Source organism: Protomyctophum bolini (genome assembly GCF_963924005.1).
Source record: "Protomyctophum bolini genome assembly, chromosome: 10".
NCBI lineage: Eukaryota > Metazoa > Chordata > Actinopteri > Myctophiformes > Myctophidae > Protomyctophum > Protomyctophum bolini.
In genome coordinates, this window is record NC_137871.1 from 16,276,087 (window position 1) to 16,294,472 (window position 18,386).

The 18,386-nt window shown below is 42.8% G+C and overlaps 2 protein-coding genes across 2 annotated transcripts; one reads left to right on the forward strand and one right to left on the reverse strand.

Annotated features, from left to right (window-relative positions):
• Positions 1–327: 327 nt before the first annotated feature.
• LOC308322648 (zinc-binding protein A33-like) lies at positions 328–11,162 on the reverse strand. The gene is made up of 6 exons (XM_080774035.1): positions 9,953–11,162; positions 8,894–8,989; positions 6,775–7,008; positions 6,528–6,550; positions 6,149–6,264; positions 328–1,746 (listed from the first exon to the last, which is right to left on the reverse strand). Exons 1-6 carry the CDS (start codon positions 10,484–10,486, stop codon positions 1,184–1,186), a joined length of 1,566 nt encoding a protein of 521 aa, XP_080630161.1. The 5' UTR covers positions 10,487–11,162; the 3' UTR covers positions 328–1,183.
• A 4,162-nt stretch (positions 11,163–15,324) lies between these two features.
• On the forward strand, positions 15,325–18,303 carry LOC308322167 (endonuclease domain-containing 1 protein-like; the record flags this gene model as incomplete). Its single annotated transcript, XM_080773360.1, has 2 exons — positions 15,325–15,663; positions 17,671–18,303. The coding sequence occupies exons 1-2, from the start codon at positions 15,361–15,363 to the stop codon at positions 18,301–18,303; spliced, it is 936 nt and encodes a 311-aa protein (XP_080629486.1). The 5' UTR covers positions 15,325–15,360.
• Positions 18,304–18,386: the final 83 nt, after the last annotated feature.

Consider the following 18,386-nt stretch of genomic DNA (forward strand, 5'->3'; position numbering starts at 1 on the left):
TAACAATAGTTTTGCATGGAATTCTGTTGAATAGATCAGTGGTTGTGCCCGTTGATTTTAAGATTTGCTGCCCTCTAGTGGAATAAAACGACTACAGACCACAACACTCATCTACCTAAAACTCCTGCGCGATCAATTACATCATGACAAATGGCTAGATAAGTGTAATCAAATATATTTAACAACCAGATAGAGCCTTTTGAAAGTATGTGTCCATCCATTGTAAGGGCATATGAATTGTACATTTATGATAATCATAAGAAATACAAATGTAATAGTTCCATATGTGTTGGATATCATTAGAATGTCACTATACATTTTTTAAAGATTGTTTGTTATAGGGTTAGATACTGTATTATAAGCAAGGCATTTCTCAAAAGAATAAAGTTATGATAATTAGATCTTACCCAAATCTTCTAGTAGTATTCCCACCCAATATAAAACACATTACCAACTTATTTGTCCAGTCTTATTTCCATGTGATCGACTTACGGTAAGCACACATCTTTCAAGCATAGTCATTAGGTCACAGGGTTTAGCAGGTTCTCATGTTATCACATGGCATGTATCTATGGCAGTGGGTTCATGCTATTGTGTGAATAATAAAAACACTGTGGTGTCATGCCCAAATGGAGCTGAGGAGCTGGCGACAAAGGTGCTCCGTAAAGAATGTGACATTTCTTAAATAGCTGATGAGGAATTGGAGCTGCAATCTGGAACTTATAAAAGAATACGATTGTGTATGGACGGTAGAGCATGTCTGTGGCACCAACTTGGAATACGTTCATTACCGTAAGCAAGGAAATATTTCGTTTTGTTGTGACTTTTGGGTCAATTTATTAATTTGTATTAAGTAGCCGTGTAATAAGCGGGATAATGTATGGCTAGGTGGTCATTGTTTATAGATAAATCACCCTGTCGGTGACCACTTAGCCATACATTATCCCTTACATAACTAGCAGTGGTTTGAGGACAGTCTTCCTACTATTCCATTGGAAAATGTAGCCTGGTGACTGGTAGTAGTACAGCCTGAAGGTCATAAGCACACTGTATACCCTGGACAATTGTCTCCCACAGGGAATTCCTGGGTTCAAATCCTGGCTAGGACATGAAACTTACAGATTGCAGCTTTAAGCTATAAATGTGAGCGTCTCATAGCAGCAGCGTTAATGTGGCAAACATCTCACAGCAGAGGTGGTACAATGACGAGGGGCCCACGGTTGCGTCCGTTTATAATAGGCCAGGGGTTGAAGTACGGGTAAACGGGTTCTTTGAACTTTGCGTCGCAGAAGGTGAACAGGTGATTCATATCCCCGGCATCATAAAACGCCACCTCGCCACTATCGTAGTCCAGGTAGATGCCCACCCTCTTGGGGGGTCTTTGGGGAAGCAACAAACTCTCCTCTGTGTCAGTGCATGCTTCATATTCGCTGGTGCCATCGCTGTTGTCCCGTAGCACCAGTGTCCAGAAACCATCCTCTGGACAGAGGCTTATTTCCTCTTTCCTGTTGACTGAGGAAATGGCCACACCCAGGCCCCAGGCGGTCTTAGAGCCCACATCCACCTCCCAGTAGTGCCTGCCGGAGGAGAAGGCCTCCAAGCCGAGGACAATGTTGTAGCGGGTGAAGCGCTCAGGGTTGTTGGGCAGGTTGGGCTGGATGTCCCCTACTCGAACGCTGGTGCGACATGGCGAAACCCACAGACGGGGATAGGCTGTGTCCGGGTCAAGGGTCACCTCTGAGATAGCTAGAAAGGAATGATGCAATTGGGGTGTTTTATATACTGTGTACAGTGTGACACACACACACAGTCACACACACACACACACACGTGCACCAGGGGCTAATGCAAAAAGAAAAGATCAGACCCGTCTGAAGTGAGTGGTGCTGTACTGTACTGTACTGTACTGTACTGTACAAGCCCTCCAAAAGGTTTTTGACACGGTGAACCACTCCATACTGGTTAACAAGCTAAAAGCAATTGGTTTTGATAGCACATCAATATGGCTTCCCAATCACAATGATTGTTTTTTCCTGATGACGACCACACCCCCTATGGAGTCCACCTGTTGTTGCTCCCCTATAAAGTGTGTGTTTGTCCTCTGGCTGGTTTATTCCCTGAAGAAGACCTCGTATGTCGAAACGTTGGCTTCTTGTCAATAAATATACAGCCTCGTGGCTACGAGTGTGCAGCCTTTTTCTTATTTTTAACTTTTGTGAGAGACAAATAAATCTCTAATTGACAAAAATAGCAATGTTCCGCAGCGCTGTCTAATTTAAGCACTTTTGTCAATTACGGCTGCCTTCGTCAACAAAATAATTCCATTCCATATACCTGTTGCTGGTGTAATCAACTTTTGATTTAGAACTCCAGTGACTTCCATTATTCCTGTAATTTCATCTTTTGGACGCTGCCATGATCCATGGAGAAACTTCCATAACTTCAGTGGTAAATTAAATCTGTGCTACTTTTAAGTCAGAATAGCAGGGGGAAATCAGGCTTATACCTGCGCACTGGTGTTGCGTGCAGCAAATAGCAGATATACAAGTTTTTTTTAAAGTGAAATATCCCTTTAAGTTCTGACCACCTTATGATTGCAGTTTGCACACACTATGATTCGCGTGCATCCTCGCCTGTTATTGAAACACCCGGTAGCACTGTAGTGTGTTTCAGAGCACCTGACGTCCGGGTCTGTTCTTTCACTACCAATGCCTACATGATTATCGCTCGACTGCCTTTGTTTAACTCCTGTGTGGTAGCAGCTGGTCCAATCGAGCGATATGGAGGCGTTGGTAGTGAAACTTAAAGGAGGGTCGGACGTGACTGGCTTTGACAGCAGTCCAGAAAAGATGAGATGAAACAGAAACACCGCCCCGAAGTGTTTGCATTGGCACGCCTGTATGGGTAACTTTTGTGAGATCAACACCCTTGCCCCTAACGGCCTTAACATTGATTTTGATTTAAGAGTTTTCCTGTAACAGCTGGTAGAGCTTAAAGTTTGCAAACCTTCTTTTCAAACCCATTCCCCTCTACCTGTCCTCCAGTGTTACTGCCAATTAAATTCTTGTTGACTCTGTACAAAATATGGGTTCTATTTATGATATTGAAATGTATCTTCCTGCCACTTGAATTGTAATTAGTATGGTCTATAATATAACAGACCCTCCTCGGGTGCCCTATCAATTCGGCCTCCTCTCTTTCAGGAGTTTGACCAAAGAACTGCCCTGTTCCGCTTAATGTATTTACATTTCATAGTGTTTTGAGTGTTTTCTCTGTAAAACCTTTGTATTCTGTCTCCCCAGCTTTTCTAGATGATTGCTAAAATGTATTAAATCTCTTATTATAAAAATGCTATTGCAAATATTTAACCAATGACTTAAAATGTATTTATTATTGCACATTATAGCTAAACACTAAACAGTAAATACATCTTGTGCATTGAATGTTTATTCTGGTTATATTTGGCATAATGCAAGGTTACCTGCCTCAATATGGCTTCCCAATCACAATGATTGTTTTTTCCTGATAACGACCACACTCCCTATGGAGTCCACCTGTTGTTGCTCCCCTATAAAGTGTGTGTTTGTCCTCTGGCTGGTTTATTCCCTGAAGAAGACCTCTAGGTTGAAATGTTGGATTCTTGTCAATAAATATACAGCCTCGTGGCTACGAGTGTGCAGCCTTTTTCTTATTTTTAACTTTTGTGAGAGACAAATAAATCTCTAATTGACAAAAATAGCAATGTTCCGCAGCGCCGTCTAATTTAAGCACTTTTGTCAATTACGGCTGCGTTCCCTGTCAACAAAATAATTCCATTCCATATACCTGTTGCTGGTGTAATCAACTTTCGATTTAGAACTCCAGTGACTTCCATTATTCCTGTAATTTCATCTTTTGGACGCTGCCATGATCCATGGAGAAACTTCCATAACTTCAGTGGTAAATTAAACCTGTGCTACTTTTAAGTCAGAATAGCAGGGGGAAATCAGGCTTATAGTTGTGCACTGTGTTGCGTGCCGCAAATAGCAGATATACAAGCTCACAGCCCGTAGCATTCGTGACACTGAGCTTGCAGATTAAATATTATTTGAGTGCGAATGGAAGCTTGGTAGTTTGGACGTTTGGAGAGATCTCTTGACTAGTATCAAGTATATGCTGCGTTTTGATGACTTCATCATGATCTCGACCGCGGTCGAGATCATGATTTCACAATGCCACGCCAGACTTCCCGGTCCTTCATTGCCACCCCCAGTTCCTGCTTACTGATGCATGTGTCCCTAGTGATGACATCAGGGAACGACAGTTTTCTACCTCTGGTCTGCTTTGAGGCAGGACTCCAGAAGAAGGGAAGATATAACCTCATTGTCAGCTCTGTAGCAGTGGCCGGAAAACTGTGTTCTTGCCGTTTATTAGATTAGTCGACGGGTGGCTCTTCCAAGATTTGCGCTCTCATTAGAAGGCGGTGTAAGTGCCATCCAACCGTTTCTCTAGTTTATTTGAAAGTGTCCATGTCTCAGAGCCATAGAGTATAATCGGCTCAACTGTCGTCTTAAGGCCATACCCTTCCTAGTTTGAAAGTCCTTTTGGGAAGAAGATACATATGAACCCAAATACTTGTAGTCATCAACCTGTTTCAGAGGAGTGTTAAGTGTTTTTATAATGTGGTTATTGTTGGATTTGCATATATTTATGTATTCAGTTTTCGTCTCGTTGAGACAAAGACCATCACAGTTGGAACTTGGAGGCCTGCTCAAGAGACTGAAGGGCGTATTCCAATGATTGACTGATAAGCGCGATGTCATCAGCGAAGTCAGTGTCGGTATTTAGCAGGATGACGAGAGCTTCTCCTAGGGTGTAGTTGGTAGCCCTCATCATTGATGGTATCAACTGACATACGGAGAACATAATCAACAACAATAATAAATAGAAACGGGGCACAATAGAAAGTGTGTCACCTTGGAGAATGCCAGCAAGGATGGGGAATGATGGTGTTTCTCCGTCAGGAGTAAGGATGATCGCTGAGGTATTTGTATATAGAACTTTTGTATAAGGGTACGGTATATTGTGTATATATAAGGGTATATTGTATATAGAACAAAGACTAGTGCGAGATCGATGTTGCATAGCTGTAACCCTACGTAAGCATAGGATTGCGTAGGTTTAGGCGTTTTGATTGTTTCGGAATAGAGGCTCAACGAAGGGGATAAGACGACTTAATGTCATTCACACTGTGGCCATGGCTACATACACCCCCCACCCCCCTTATTACCTTTTTTTGCAGATCCGCACTGATCTCATAAATAAATGGCCCATATGTCCCCAGGACAGAGAACTTTAAGCCCTGCTCGCGCACACACACGCGCACGCACACGCACACACACACACACACACACACACACACACACACACACACACACAATATGATCATCTGGCCACATTGCAATAAGGGGTTCTATCTCTTCATTAGAGCCTTCACACCTGCCCGAACGAAGCCCACTTTCCGAATTCCGAGTAGTAAAACATCCTGGTGTGAAATTGTGAATGCACCCTTAATCAGATTTGGATCATACCTGGCATATTATTTTGAGGTGATAGGGTGACCTCTCTCTCTTTTTTTTCCTCCAAATTAAATGGGATAAAGGTCACGGTCCCAGTGCAAGGTCAATTTGGTTCATTTATAGGCTATAGAACATTTAATACACTGTAAGTGCATTTTAGAAGACATATAAAGGTATTTTAATCATCATAATAAAAGAATAGAATGAACAAATAGACATTTAAAAAGTGGCAAATTAATATACGGTAGGTCAAAGTGCCATACTGCCATTATTTCTTTACTTTCTCTTTTTTTTCACTCAGCAATAAACCTACCGGTACACTAACACTAACAAATCAGTAGTGCAAGAGTATTCCTCTTAATTCTGTTAAGCTACCAACATGTGGAATAATTCCAGACCTGAGGTTTTCCTAAACCTCATCTTCTGAACAGAGCTTATAGTATGGCTAGAGTCAGACACCCCGTGAATGTATTACATAATAAATTACAAAAATACTGCCAAAATGTTTGTGCCCACCTGAATACTTATTTTGTGTGTGTGTGCATGTGGGCATAAACGTGTGTGTGTGTGTGTGTGTGTGTGTACTGTACCTGGCTGAAGAACGGAGATCATCTTTTTCCATGTCCTATACTGTAAAGGTCCCATGTACTCTCCAGACTTCAGCTCCATACTCACCTCTGTAGGGCGCTCAAACCAACTCTCAGCACTAGGAGGGAGGGAGGGACGGATGGATGGAGAGAGAGGGAGAGAGAGACTGTTCTTTAATTTGTTTTTGACCTATCCGGTACTGAACAGCTCCTGTTGTTTAGAATGGTGTTGACAGAAGCCTACAATAACGGTAAACTAAGCTACTTTGTATTTAGAGATCATTGAGTAACTCAATAAGCACTCATTGCAGTCATGCGGGCCCTCGAATCCCAGCTGGTTGTTGACCAGATCAGATAAGGCTGATTTATTTCCGTTGCTTACCCTCCAATGAAGTCCTTGATTCCCTGGAAAAGAGCAGAATAGAACATCAATACAATATTGATATGGTAGTCACTGCTCAACCCTCCCATGCCTGTTGCTTTCTAGTGTTGTTTTGTTTTAACATTTTCCCATTTTTATTTTGTGTGTTTTGTGCTTTTAAATTTACTTGCTATTAAAATACCGTCTCCTACACCCCATTATGTCTTTCTCCCATGCATGTCTCAATCCTCTCTCTCCATTCTTTCACCTTTAGCTGTTCCGGGTTGTCCTCTTCTGCCAGTTTGATGCGGAGCTGGGCGGTCGTTTTCTCCAGTTGACCCATTTGCTCCGTGGCCTGGGTGAGGGCCACCTCCAATTGGTCAAGTCTCTCCTCTTTCTCCTTCTGCAGTTTCTTCTTCACCCTCTCCTCCTCCTGACGAAGAAACTCCCTCAGGCGCTCAAACTGCACGCTCACCTGCTCCTCCAGGTCTCCTACATGTTCCTGGCAGTGAGGACACATATACTGTATTTAAAATACAGTACACAACATACACTTCGCCCAGGGTTTCCTTTTGACCCTCAAAACTAAACTGATCTCCAAGCTCACAGGCACAGCACATCACAATGCTATAACCACCCCCTTACGGAGCTATGTGTCTGAGTGAGTGGGTGGGTCTGTGCACGAAAACAGCATGGTTGTTTTTCACCACCTATGTGCAACCTAACACACACACACACGCACATATTAATTATGTTATTTATGTGGTGATTTCGGGTGTGCCAGTACAGTACAGTGACAGTACAGTACAGTAGAGGTAACTCTGTCATTTCTCAACCGTTTCGGACGCGGGACGGCTCGCCGGAATCGGGCCGGCACTCTGGGTGTGTTCTATGGGTCTGGAGCCCCCCCCCCCGCCGGGGACCCCCACATGGAGTTGCACCACTCACTTCATTGATTGATTGATTTTTCGCAAATATATAACCGTAGAACAAAATGGGAGGGGGTCTAGGTCAACTAACGGGGTTGACCTTGAACTTTTTAACAAACATGCAGAATGATAGGTATGCTGCTGTCATACTGCATCCCCCCCCCCCCCCCCCCCCACACACACACACACACGCTTTTCAACATTCTAGTGGGCAGAGTTGCCCAACATCCTCAACCTAGTTCACTCTCACATCCTGCCAATGACAAACAGAGAACTGAAAGACAGAGAGTTTGCACATAACAGATTTACAGAGAGCTGCATACATAGGAAGGAAGGCAGACCTTTGTTTTTTGTAAGAAAAGCTCAGTGTCTGTAGCAGCAAGACCACACGGTCTTGAATAATTTGTAATTTTCTTGAAACACACACACACACACACACACACACACACACACACACACACACACACACACACACACACACACACACACACACACACACACACGTGCGCACAGTGGCACAAACACACTTGTCTTGTTGACTGACTACATCAATTCCCTAACCAAAATTCTAACCTTGAAACGTCATCGTTGAATGCCTAAACTAAATGCCAAATTAAACCTACGGTCTACTCTCAGTACTCTGTAATTAAGTCTGTAATAACTTCTTGAAAGGTGAGGAGCAGCAAGTCTTTATTTTGTAGCTGAACTATTTCATAATTCCTCAACATTCCAGCTTTGTGGACAAAGCCCTCGCAAAGCTGTATACATACACATTGTGTAAAAGCAATAGTGGAAAAAGCAAACTCTGTCATCAACTGGCAACTGCTCTTATCTCCTGTCCTGCTCATATCTCGGTTAGGGTGTGTAACCCCTTACAGTACGTAGGCAGGCACATACATACTCGGTCATTAGCTTACAAAACAGACCATATAGGGAGCAGGTATTTCCACTCTGTTCCCAATCCGACGTACTTTACTGCTAGGGAGGGGGGGTGCAGTACAAGCATACACAAGTACGGTAGTACCGTAAGTAACGTATGTAAGTATATACAGACGTAAAAAGTGTATATGCGCTCCTCACCCCAAACGCACAAGAAAGTACTATCTCAGTCGTTTGCTTATTCTATATATAAATGAGTGAAAACATACCATAAATGTTTACATGCATCATGCAGCCATATAATTGTAATTGTATATTGGTGAGTGCATGATACACAGTCAATGAGTCACACCTCTTTTAGAGGGTGGGAGAATACAACTGAATGATATGTTGGGGCCAGTAATTCTGGTTTGACGCAGCAGACACCAGACACACTACAGACAGAGTACACAGTATGTGTAGTGTTTGTTTGGTTTGGATTTATGAAATGGTCTTTTAATACATGCTCTTTCATAATACAAAATAAGAACACACACACACACACACACACACACACACACACACACACACACACAATACCTTAATAAAGAGGATCTTTTCATTGGTCTGGCTCTGAAATAGCGAAACTTCATCCGTCTGTTCCTGGACACATTCAAGAGCAACAGCCAACTTATCCTGTGACAGAAGAAATAGGTCAATTGCAAGGCAGTGCAAACACACATGACACAGGTCTAGTGACAGTCTACAGGAAATATTAGTGGCACTGATTTGATTGGTGCTTGCATTCTTTAGTAAGAAGACCACCTTGAATGAGAGACACATGATTCATTCACAAACTTCACCAACTGAACCATCCAACTCCAAGTGATCCAACCCATTCCAATACAACAGATATAAACAAACCAAGTAAAAAATAATATATATATATATAATAAAGAAAGGAAAACTCATGCGGTTGTGGTTTGAGTCACCAAACATTGATGATGCACAACTGAATGGTTAAATGTTTGGGGAGGGGGGTTAACACTGGTCTGCTGAATTCCCCAAGTGCTCAGGATGCTAAAGGGAAAGCCTCATTTTAAAATAACTGCCGCGTCACGATCCTCGCAGTGAAAGAGCCGTTTGTCCCAACTTTAGACTAGGGCTGATTCAGACCCCATAACTTCCAACCAAATCACTTTATTTGTTAATTATAGAGTGCTGGATTTAAACCCTAGTATGAATGTTGGGCCACCTGAGGCACATTCCATCCCCATAAAGCTCCATTATCGATATAAACACAGTTAACACACACATGAATTGAAAATTGAGGACCTTGATGTATTGCTTGCTTGATTGAAGTATGTATTAACAGTTTGAGAATTACAGTACATTTCAAGCACAACTCAATACAAAAACTGTTAACGACACCATAAAGCGTTACTCTTGTTTACAATAGGGTCCACCCTTTTCAATTCATCTGAAGTCTTTTTCCTGGCATCCTCTTAGCAGTTTTTGTATTGACCTGTACCTCTACAAACGGAATACAAATTTCAATCAATCAAGGCAACCTGACAAGAAAGATCACTTTTAGGAAGGGTATCCTAATACCAAATAGTCCAATAGGAATAGAGGAGAGAGCCTATATGGGTCCAATACCTTGTAATTCTCAAACGCCTCGTTTATGGGAATGACATTGTGCATTTTGTGGTCGCGGGACATCCCGCACACCAAGCAGATAGCGATCTGATCGTCCTCACAATACAACTTTAACTTCTCCTCGTGTTCTTCACACATATCCGCTGTGTCCATGGCACGACTCGGCCAATATCCGATGGAAGAGGCGACGCTGCTCATACTGGAACCCGGTTCGCGGTCCTGGTCGGGTTCTTCTGGCGAACACTCCGGGTCTCCGCCGGGTGGTCTCGTCACTGCGGGGTCCATTGCCCCGGCTCTCCTCACACTGTCCACGACGTTACGCAGAAGCGAGTTGGGTCGCAGCTTCGGGGCGCATGCCTTCCTGCACTGCGGGCAAGTCGGCAGCTCGTCGGCCTTCACCTCCCAGCACTGGGCGATGCAGACACGGCAGAAGTGATGGCCGCACTCGAGGATCACCGGTTCGCGGAACAGCTCCAAACACACGGGGCAAGTCAGCTCGAAGTGCAGTTCTTCAAGCGTACTAGCTTCCGCCATTCTGCGTCTTCCTCATTATGAACGTGAACGGAGTTCTGTTCTAAGTACCGCTGAGGGGAAAGTTTGTGCTGTGACTGCTGTCCAAAAAAAAAGTCCCGGCCGGGTCTCTAGTCTCTACGCCCCGGTGCAGCAGCTGGGACGGAGGGTGTGGTTTGACAGCACATCACAGCCAGCACAGCAGACTCTTCTTCACGGAAGAAGACGGAGTCATGCGTCAACATGCGCCAACAGGCTCGGCTCGGCGCAAGCCCAGCCTAGCAGCGCACGCACGCACTCGAGGGCTATCGCGCACTGCGCTCACCGAGCCCAGTCCTTCCCGTTTCTGCCTGGTCCCGACTCCCAGTCCCACTTTTGAAAAGTTAAACAGAAGACAACTAGCCTAATAATAACCTAAGCCTAACCATTATTACATAACACAAATATATATGTGAGTGTATATACAGTATCATACATATATTTGTTCAGTGATTTTCCGTTTTTTTCTCCCTTTCTTTTTTTTTGTTTAGTTTAAAACTATAATTGTCCTAATGTACTATAGTTCACTCTGAGGAGTCGAGTGGGGAAGTAGGAATACATGCCCTGGAATAAACTCAGCTCTGAGCACTCCATCCCTGCAGACTGTTCAGGAGGGAAGCAGAAAGGGAATGTGAAACTGTATCACTTTTGGAAAACAAAAGTAGGCTATACTTATTATTGCATGGTCATCCACAAGTGACCTGTGGATGACCATGCAATAAGTATACTTATACAGCCTTACTCATCTGCGAAGAGAAAGCAACAAGTATACTTTTGTTTTCCAATCTGTGCTGTGACAGGTCACAGATTGTTTGACTCACTGTCCAACCAGTTTCTGTAGTGTAGACTATTGATAGGCACAGCAAACTGAGCAAAGGCTTAACTTATGTAACTATAGACAGCATTTTATGTAGACTTAGGTGGCAGTTTATGTATCATTTTATGTATAAACATAGCACTATATAGTATACTATATATGTAAATGATGTATTGCCATGCTTTTTGTTCTTGCTTAATTGGATCTGGATTAAGAGGGTCTGCTAAATGCCTAAATTGTAAGCACAACACAGACTGTCAGAAGAAGTGTCATTTTTCTGGTGACTGAAGGTGCGTGGGTGATGATGACTATTGCCACACAGCGAGTCCCTGGTTCCATTTCCAGCCGCCTGGACCATTTGTTGCATGTCTCTCCCCTGCTCTCTCTTATTATAGGCTACCGGTATATATATATAGGGCCTGTATGTATGTATGTGTATGTGTATGTGTGTGTATATATATATATATACAGTATATATATATATATAGTTTTTCTATATCTGTTATTTGTTAATTATTGTTCAGATCAAGACTTCAGTGTATTCCTGGCCCTAAGTTTATTTAATGTACATCAGTGCCCACTACTGCCCACTGTGAAAAACATGTATAAACATTTTAAATGTATGAGAATACAAATGGATTTACAGGACTTACAGTCTTACACAGTAGTAATTCAGACAGCATAAAACTAATAGTTTGGTAGTATTGGCCGTGTGGCATTAGTTAAGCGAGATATTTCTCAGAGATCTCTGCCAACGGATACATCTGGGGAAATTGAATGAATAGCAGTGCAGGCTTAGTTACAAACATACATCCACTGCTTCAATTAAAAACTACTCGTGATACCATCCCATAAGAAGGAATTTCATCATTAATGCTCACTTTTGGGCTTGTGGGCATTAAACTCCTTAATGCCATCCTTATTTGCACCCCCCGCCAGATCCAACCATGTCCCATAACTATAAATAGAATAACTAAAACTAAAATACATTGCATGGATGCACCCTGGCCCTGGACGTATCGTCAGTGATTTATCCCACGGTCATCGGGTTTCGGGTCTTCCAACATCATACCCCGGCCCTCACTCAGGTGACCCAGCCGGGGTCATCAAGTCCTGACTTACGTCCCAGTAGCTACCATCGATTTAAGAATGGACTAAAGACCTACTTCTTTAACAAGTTCAGCCAAGCTTGGTCCAATGATATTGATTGTTGCTTACTAGAATTTCGTGGCCGCTACGCGGCCACTCAATCCCAGAGTTACTTCGCCACGCACTATGGGAAGAAGGAAATAGTTATTTAATGAATCGCATGTTGGTGTGTGTGTGTGTGTGTGGGGGGGGCCTTACAGGCGTGCATGTGCGTGTGTGTGCGTGCAGGCGTATGTATACATTAGGGCTGTCACGATTCGCCTAGTCCACGATTCCATTCAAGTTTCGATTTGCAGCTCACGATTCGATTCGATGTTCGATTCGCTATCACGATTGGCCTAGTCCACGATTCAATGCAATTTTCGATTTGAAGCTCACGATTTGCTTCGATGTTCGATTAAATTTTTTCAATCTATTTTTTTAAAACCTTGTTTTTCAGCATTGAGGGCTATATTCATTATAATTTAGGGCAATATCTTGGTTTGTAAAGAAAAACACTTGTTTCCCAATAAGTCACATTTATTTTGTATAAATAACAAATCAGAATGAGAATAATAAAAGGTTTAACAACTTTGGGTTTTATGCCCTAACATTTTTTAAATGTTTCTTTAAGATGAGATGACTTGTAACATTGTTGTTAAGCTCTAAGTAAGTAAAAGAAAGAAGAAAAAAAAAGACAAATAGTATATAGACCCATCTGTTGTTAGTTCAAGTATTAAATACTAATTTAAGTGTTCAATTTCACTTATACACTACCTGGTTATAAATAGCTGCAGTAGGCTACACCATTTTATGCAGTATTGTATACTATTTCTATTTAGTGTACATTTAGTGGATGTGGCTTACATCCGGTCTAAAGCCCACCCACTGTATGCGCTGATTTCCATACACAATCCGTATCCTCCCCTCACCGGATGTTGAATTAACAGTACTAACGGCCATATATTTGACGATCTTTTACACAAAACGATTTTAACGGGCAACGTTTCACATGTATTATTAGTTGTATACATTTTAGGAGTGAAAACATGTGTGACCTGCATGGCATTTTGTAACGTGGTTCTGCAGTTCTGCAACTCTCATTAAATATTGAAAGCCAGCGTTTTCCACCACTGATAGTGGTCGCATGTCTGCAGCTATGCATGCAGACCGCAACTCCGTGCGTTAATTGTTTTGCACGGGGCGAATTAGCTGAGAGCTTTTCTCTATAAGAATATAGTTGGCTGTGTTGTTGTCTTTGTACCATCGTCGTTGGACAGATCGATGTCTTTGTGGTGTCTGCTAAGATGCTGGCCCATATTTGACGTGTTGCCTTGTTTTCTTTTCCACACTTATTTCCGTGTATCATCGTCGTCGCTGTCTACAACAGCACTGGCCATGGTGAAACGCAACAGCCGTGTCGTTCTCTCACTTGTCAACTCCTCTCTGTGTGTGTGTGTGTGTGTGTGTGTGTGTGTGTGGCACTGCTCCGATCCAGCTGGATTTGCGTCTCTTTTTTTTCTCCATGCATTCGCATGGGCGGAATGGCCCGGCCGCTCGCGGAAGTAAATTGGCTGTGTGGCGAAAATAGGCAAAGTGATCGGTGTAATGCTGCTAACGTTAGCATGTGTGCTATCAGGCAAAAGCTGAGATAGATATGAAAGTACTACTGGGGAAAAGGTCATACAAAACACAACACCTAAATTCGGAATGTTATTGTGACCTATTGAGCACAAACAGACCATCATGATGTGCTTGCTGGACCTATAATTAATTTATTTGCATAAAATGTCCACTGTAAATGAAAAGCAAGATGGCTGCGACAGATTGTGAGCGCGACGGACTACGGAGGCCAGGAGGAACAGAGCTGGTGACGTATGAGGCAGGGTGTTGCCAGGTTAGCGAATTGTAAGCGAGTTGTAGTGTATGTAAGTAGCGTGGTTTAAAGGGCTTGTTGGGCTTGTTTCTGACCGTGTTGGGGCAGCAGTGATTCCGTGTTCCGTGTAGGAATGTTTCATAAAAGTAATATTTAAGACGTAAATAAGACACTTGAACGGCGGAAAAATAGCCTATGTCAGTTCGGGGAGCGTGCCGAATTTATTTTGCATATAGAGATGTGTGGTGAAAGTGTGGTTCGGTCGGAGATAGAGCATGAAGAATGAGTATGGGTACACCTTTTCACTTGTATAGTAGATGCAGTTTTTGCCATGCTTTTAACCCTGTAGCACTCTGAGATTTGTGAGAATATAATGTGCTTTATAAATAAAATGCATTATTATTATTATTGTTATTTTTTTTTAACTCCTACTTGATCTCAGTCCAGTGAGAGAAATTGTCAAGGATTTTGAAAGGAGATGGAGGGCTCCATCTTGTGCCACCCTTATCCCTTATCTCTAAACTTATTTGCCATTTTTTTACTGTTTTGAAAATAATTTTCAAATAGTTCAACTAGCTGATCTACATCTACATGTTGTGAGCTTGTAGATCAGCTATTTTAACTATTTTAAAAGGCTTTTTAAAATAGTAAAAAAATGGCAAATAAGTTTAGGGATAAGGATTAAGGGATATATAGCCCCGAGTCTCCCTCAAAATAGCTGACTAGAAAAATAACAATAACTGTTTCCCAGAAGACAGCTGGGAAATGTTGTCATTTACGAAGCAGAGGAAGGGGTGGTGAGTGGTGGTGTCTAGTTGGAACCGCCTCCCACAAAGCTGTGATAAAAGAGTGTAGGAGATTTGTGATCAAGGCTCACTACAGCTGATTACGGCCCAGCTTGGAAGGGAAGTTCTTTGAGGAAGTTGACCTAAGAATTTGTTTGAACTCTGACTAGACAGTGGCCAGTACAGTTCTGCTGAAAGGCATCTCTTTCTTTCTGAGATCACCTAGATACAGCAGTTTCTCTACTGCACTCAAATGGTCCCAAGGGAGATACTGGAGTTCCCCAAAGGAGGTATTTTGCTTCTATTTACCTGCCTTGGTGTCTTGGTCCTGGGAGAGGTTGGAGAATTCTCAGCTTGCCCCCAATTCTTCTACAAGAGCACTCCACCAAAGGGCCTCAATACAAGGCGTTATCAGCCCATATGCCAGCGGTACAAGAACCAGTACCGCTTTGCCAGCCTATATGACCGGCTGCATCACACGTCGTTGTACTCTGCTTACCTACTCACCCATCCAGAAGGAAAAAGACCTACCAAGAAGTGGATGTTTGAACCACAGGTAAGGAGAGAAAAGGAACAGTGTGTGTGTGTGTGTGTGTGTGTGTGTGTGTGCACGCGCGCTTGTGAGCTTCTTAATCCTTGTGCTACAGCATATTCTATTGAGTAGATTAGTAAAATATATACACCATTTATCAAATCTGTGTGTGTTAATTCTAAATTAGCACTTTGTATTTTTATTCTATAATCATTCTGAAAGAATTAGTGTCTGGCAGGGGAAAAAGTGTACCAACAGCTCTTTGGAGGATTACAGCATCCGAATTCCTAATGTGCTAGTGTGCTACAATACCAGCATCAAAGTAGCTGTAGCAGAGTTTATGGTGCACAAATGCTTGTTTCTCTCCAAACTCACTATTTGTGGAAGTATTATGCTCACAGAATTGTCAACCCTATAATGAACTTCTCACTTTAATGTTGTGCAACAGGATTTGTTTATGTAAAGGCATTGAAAATGTCATGTGAGATAGACAGCTATGAAATGTACTAATGTCATACTGTCATAGAAAGCCATGTCAAATGTACTAATTAAATACTGGTATGTACTGTAGATTGTCCATTTTGAGACAGGCCTTTCAATAAATACTGTAAAACATGGAGAATGTCGCACTTATCTTTGATCAAATGAGATAAGAAAGGAAACTAATAGGCCTACTACATAACCTGTGCTTTCAGTTTCCCTTTCCAAATTTTCCAAAACTGTGTTACTATATTATAACCCGACGCAGGTCAAGACCTGTTCCGGCCCGACACTGCTTTAATAATAATATAATAATAATAACTTTATTTGTATAGCACTTTTCAAAAACAAGTTTACAAAGTGCTTCACATACAATACACAAAGGCAATTAAAATCAACAATGAAAATTAGTCAAATACAAAATACAAAAAATAATAAGAGATAAAAAGCAGAGACTGGGACTGTTCATTCAAACTCATTAAAAGCCTTTAAATAATAGTGGGTTTTTAAGAGTTTTTTAAAAGTGGACACTGAAGTGGTCTGTCTGAGTTCCAGAGGTAGTTGGTTCCACAGCAGTGGAGCCCTAGCAGCAAAGTCTCTGCCGCCTTGCGTCACCAGCTTTGTGTTGGGGGGGTTGAGTAAGACTTTGTCTGCTGATCTGAGGTTACGGGAAGGTATGTGCGGGGACAAGAGGTCGGAAATGTAAGTAGGTGCTAGTCCATTTAGTGATTTAAAAACAAACAAGTTAATTTTAAAATCAATTCTGTACATGACTGGTAGCCAATGCAGTGAGGCAAGAACAGGAGTAATATGGTCATATCTCCTGGTCTTTGTGAGAACTCTGGCTGCTTTAGGTTGTGACCAGGCTTTTCTCTTCGCAGATGAGTAAGGCTGGGATAGAGGCTAGTATAACCCAGTTACCCAGTAACCCTTGAGTAAAAAAAGAACCAACCACATCAAACACAAGGTGGCATGGTCATACTGGACCTCCAAAAAGCTTTTGACATCGTAAATCAAAATCACTCTATATTGATGGATAAGGTAAAAGCATTGGTTTTTAAGTACATCTGTGAGCTAGATGCAATGCCATCAGCCTGTGACTGCAATTTGTTCTTGTTCGCGGATGTCTCTGCTCTGCTGGACAGGGACAACAGCTCAGTAGGATCAACTATCTGCACCTGGCTCGCTGATAACAAAGAAACAAACTATCATTACATCTGGATAAAACTGAATCCATTCTATTTGGGTCAAAATTAAACCTCATCAAGGCCAACGGCTTCACAGTTAAAGTGGGTGACAATTTTATCACTAGAAAATATGAAATTATAACTACCTGGGTTCCATCTTACAGTAGAGGCAAATCTTGCTAGTGATAAAATGGCAACAAATGTAATGAAAAAAGTAAACCAAAGGACAAGATTTTGCCCGGTCAGTGATTCCAGCTTATATATTTTTTGCATGGTATTCATTCAATCAATCAATCCCCCCCCCCCCCCCCCTGTAGGCCTAATGTCAGCCTTACCATCCCCATCTGTCTCTTACCATTTTAAGCTGGCGTATTCGCATGCTCGCCCAGAGATGCAGAGCTTCCCCCGCCATGGCCCCGTCAGCCAGAATGTGATTGAGAGCCAGGCAGTTCTTCAGGACTACACCAATTCCACCTACACCAAGGGCCATCTCAACCCCAGCTTGCACCACCGGAACAAAGATGACCGCCGGGCCACCTTCACCCTGACCAATATCGTCCCTCAGCGCCTTGGCTCCAACTCTGGGCCCTGGGCCGTGCTGGAGTCCGACGTGAGCACCAGGCTGGTGGCCTTCTGCACAGGGCCTGCATACGTGATCACCGGAACACTGCCATACCTCTCCGGGGAACGTTGGATCAAAGACCGGGTGGCAGTGCCTGAATACTTATGGTCTGCCTACTGCTGCCCAATTTACAATGTCAGCCGTCCTGAATCTTTGCGTCTGTATTTCCCCTCGTATGCCGCAGTGGGGAGAAATGACCGTGACAGCGGAGAGGAGATTGTGCCCGTGGATCCAACAGCGAAGGCCTCTGTGCGCGGGTATGATGTGAGGCGGATGGCCTTGGAGACCCTGGAGGAGATTCTGCAGGAAAGGCAGGCGGTGGCCGTCAGTCTCTTTCATGGGCAGTGTCACCAACATGGTGGCTATTCTGGCTAAACATCACCAGATGTTAAAAACCAACATTAATGACCAGCACACATTTCTTCCTCGGTACTAATGTTTTTATTCTGCAAAGAAAA

Excerpts from the sequence above, each read along its gene's own strand:
- LOC308322648 (XM_080774035.1), bottom strand. The coding sequence starts at position 10,486 with ATGGCGGAAGCTAGTACGCTTGAAGAACTGCACTTCGAGCTGACTTGC. Across the intron at positions 6,265-6,527 it reads ATCAAGGACTTCATTGGAGG|TGCTGAGAGTTGGTTTGAGC; the intron begins GTAAGCAACGGA and ends CCTCCCTCCTAG. Across the intron at positions 1,747-6,148 it reads GATCTCCGTTCTTCAGCCAG|CTATCTCAGAGGTGACCCTT; the intron begins GTACAGTACACA and ends ATTCCTTTCTAG.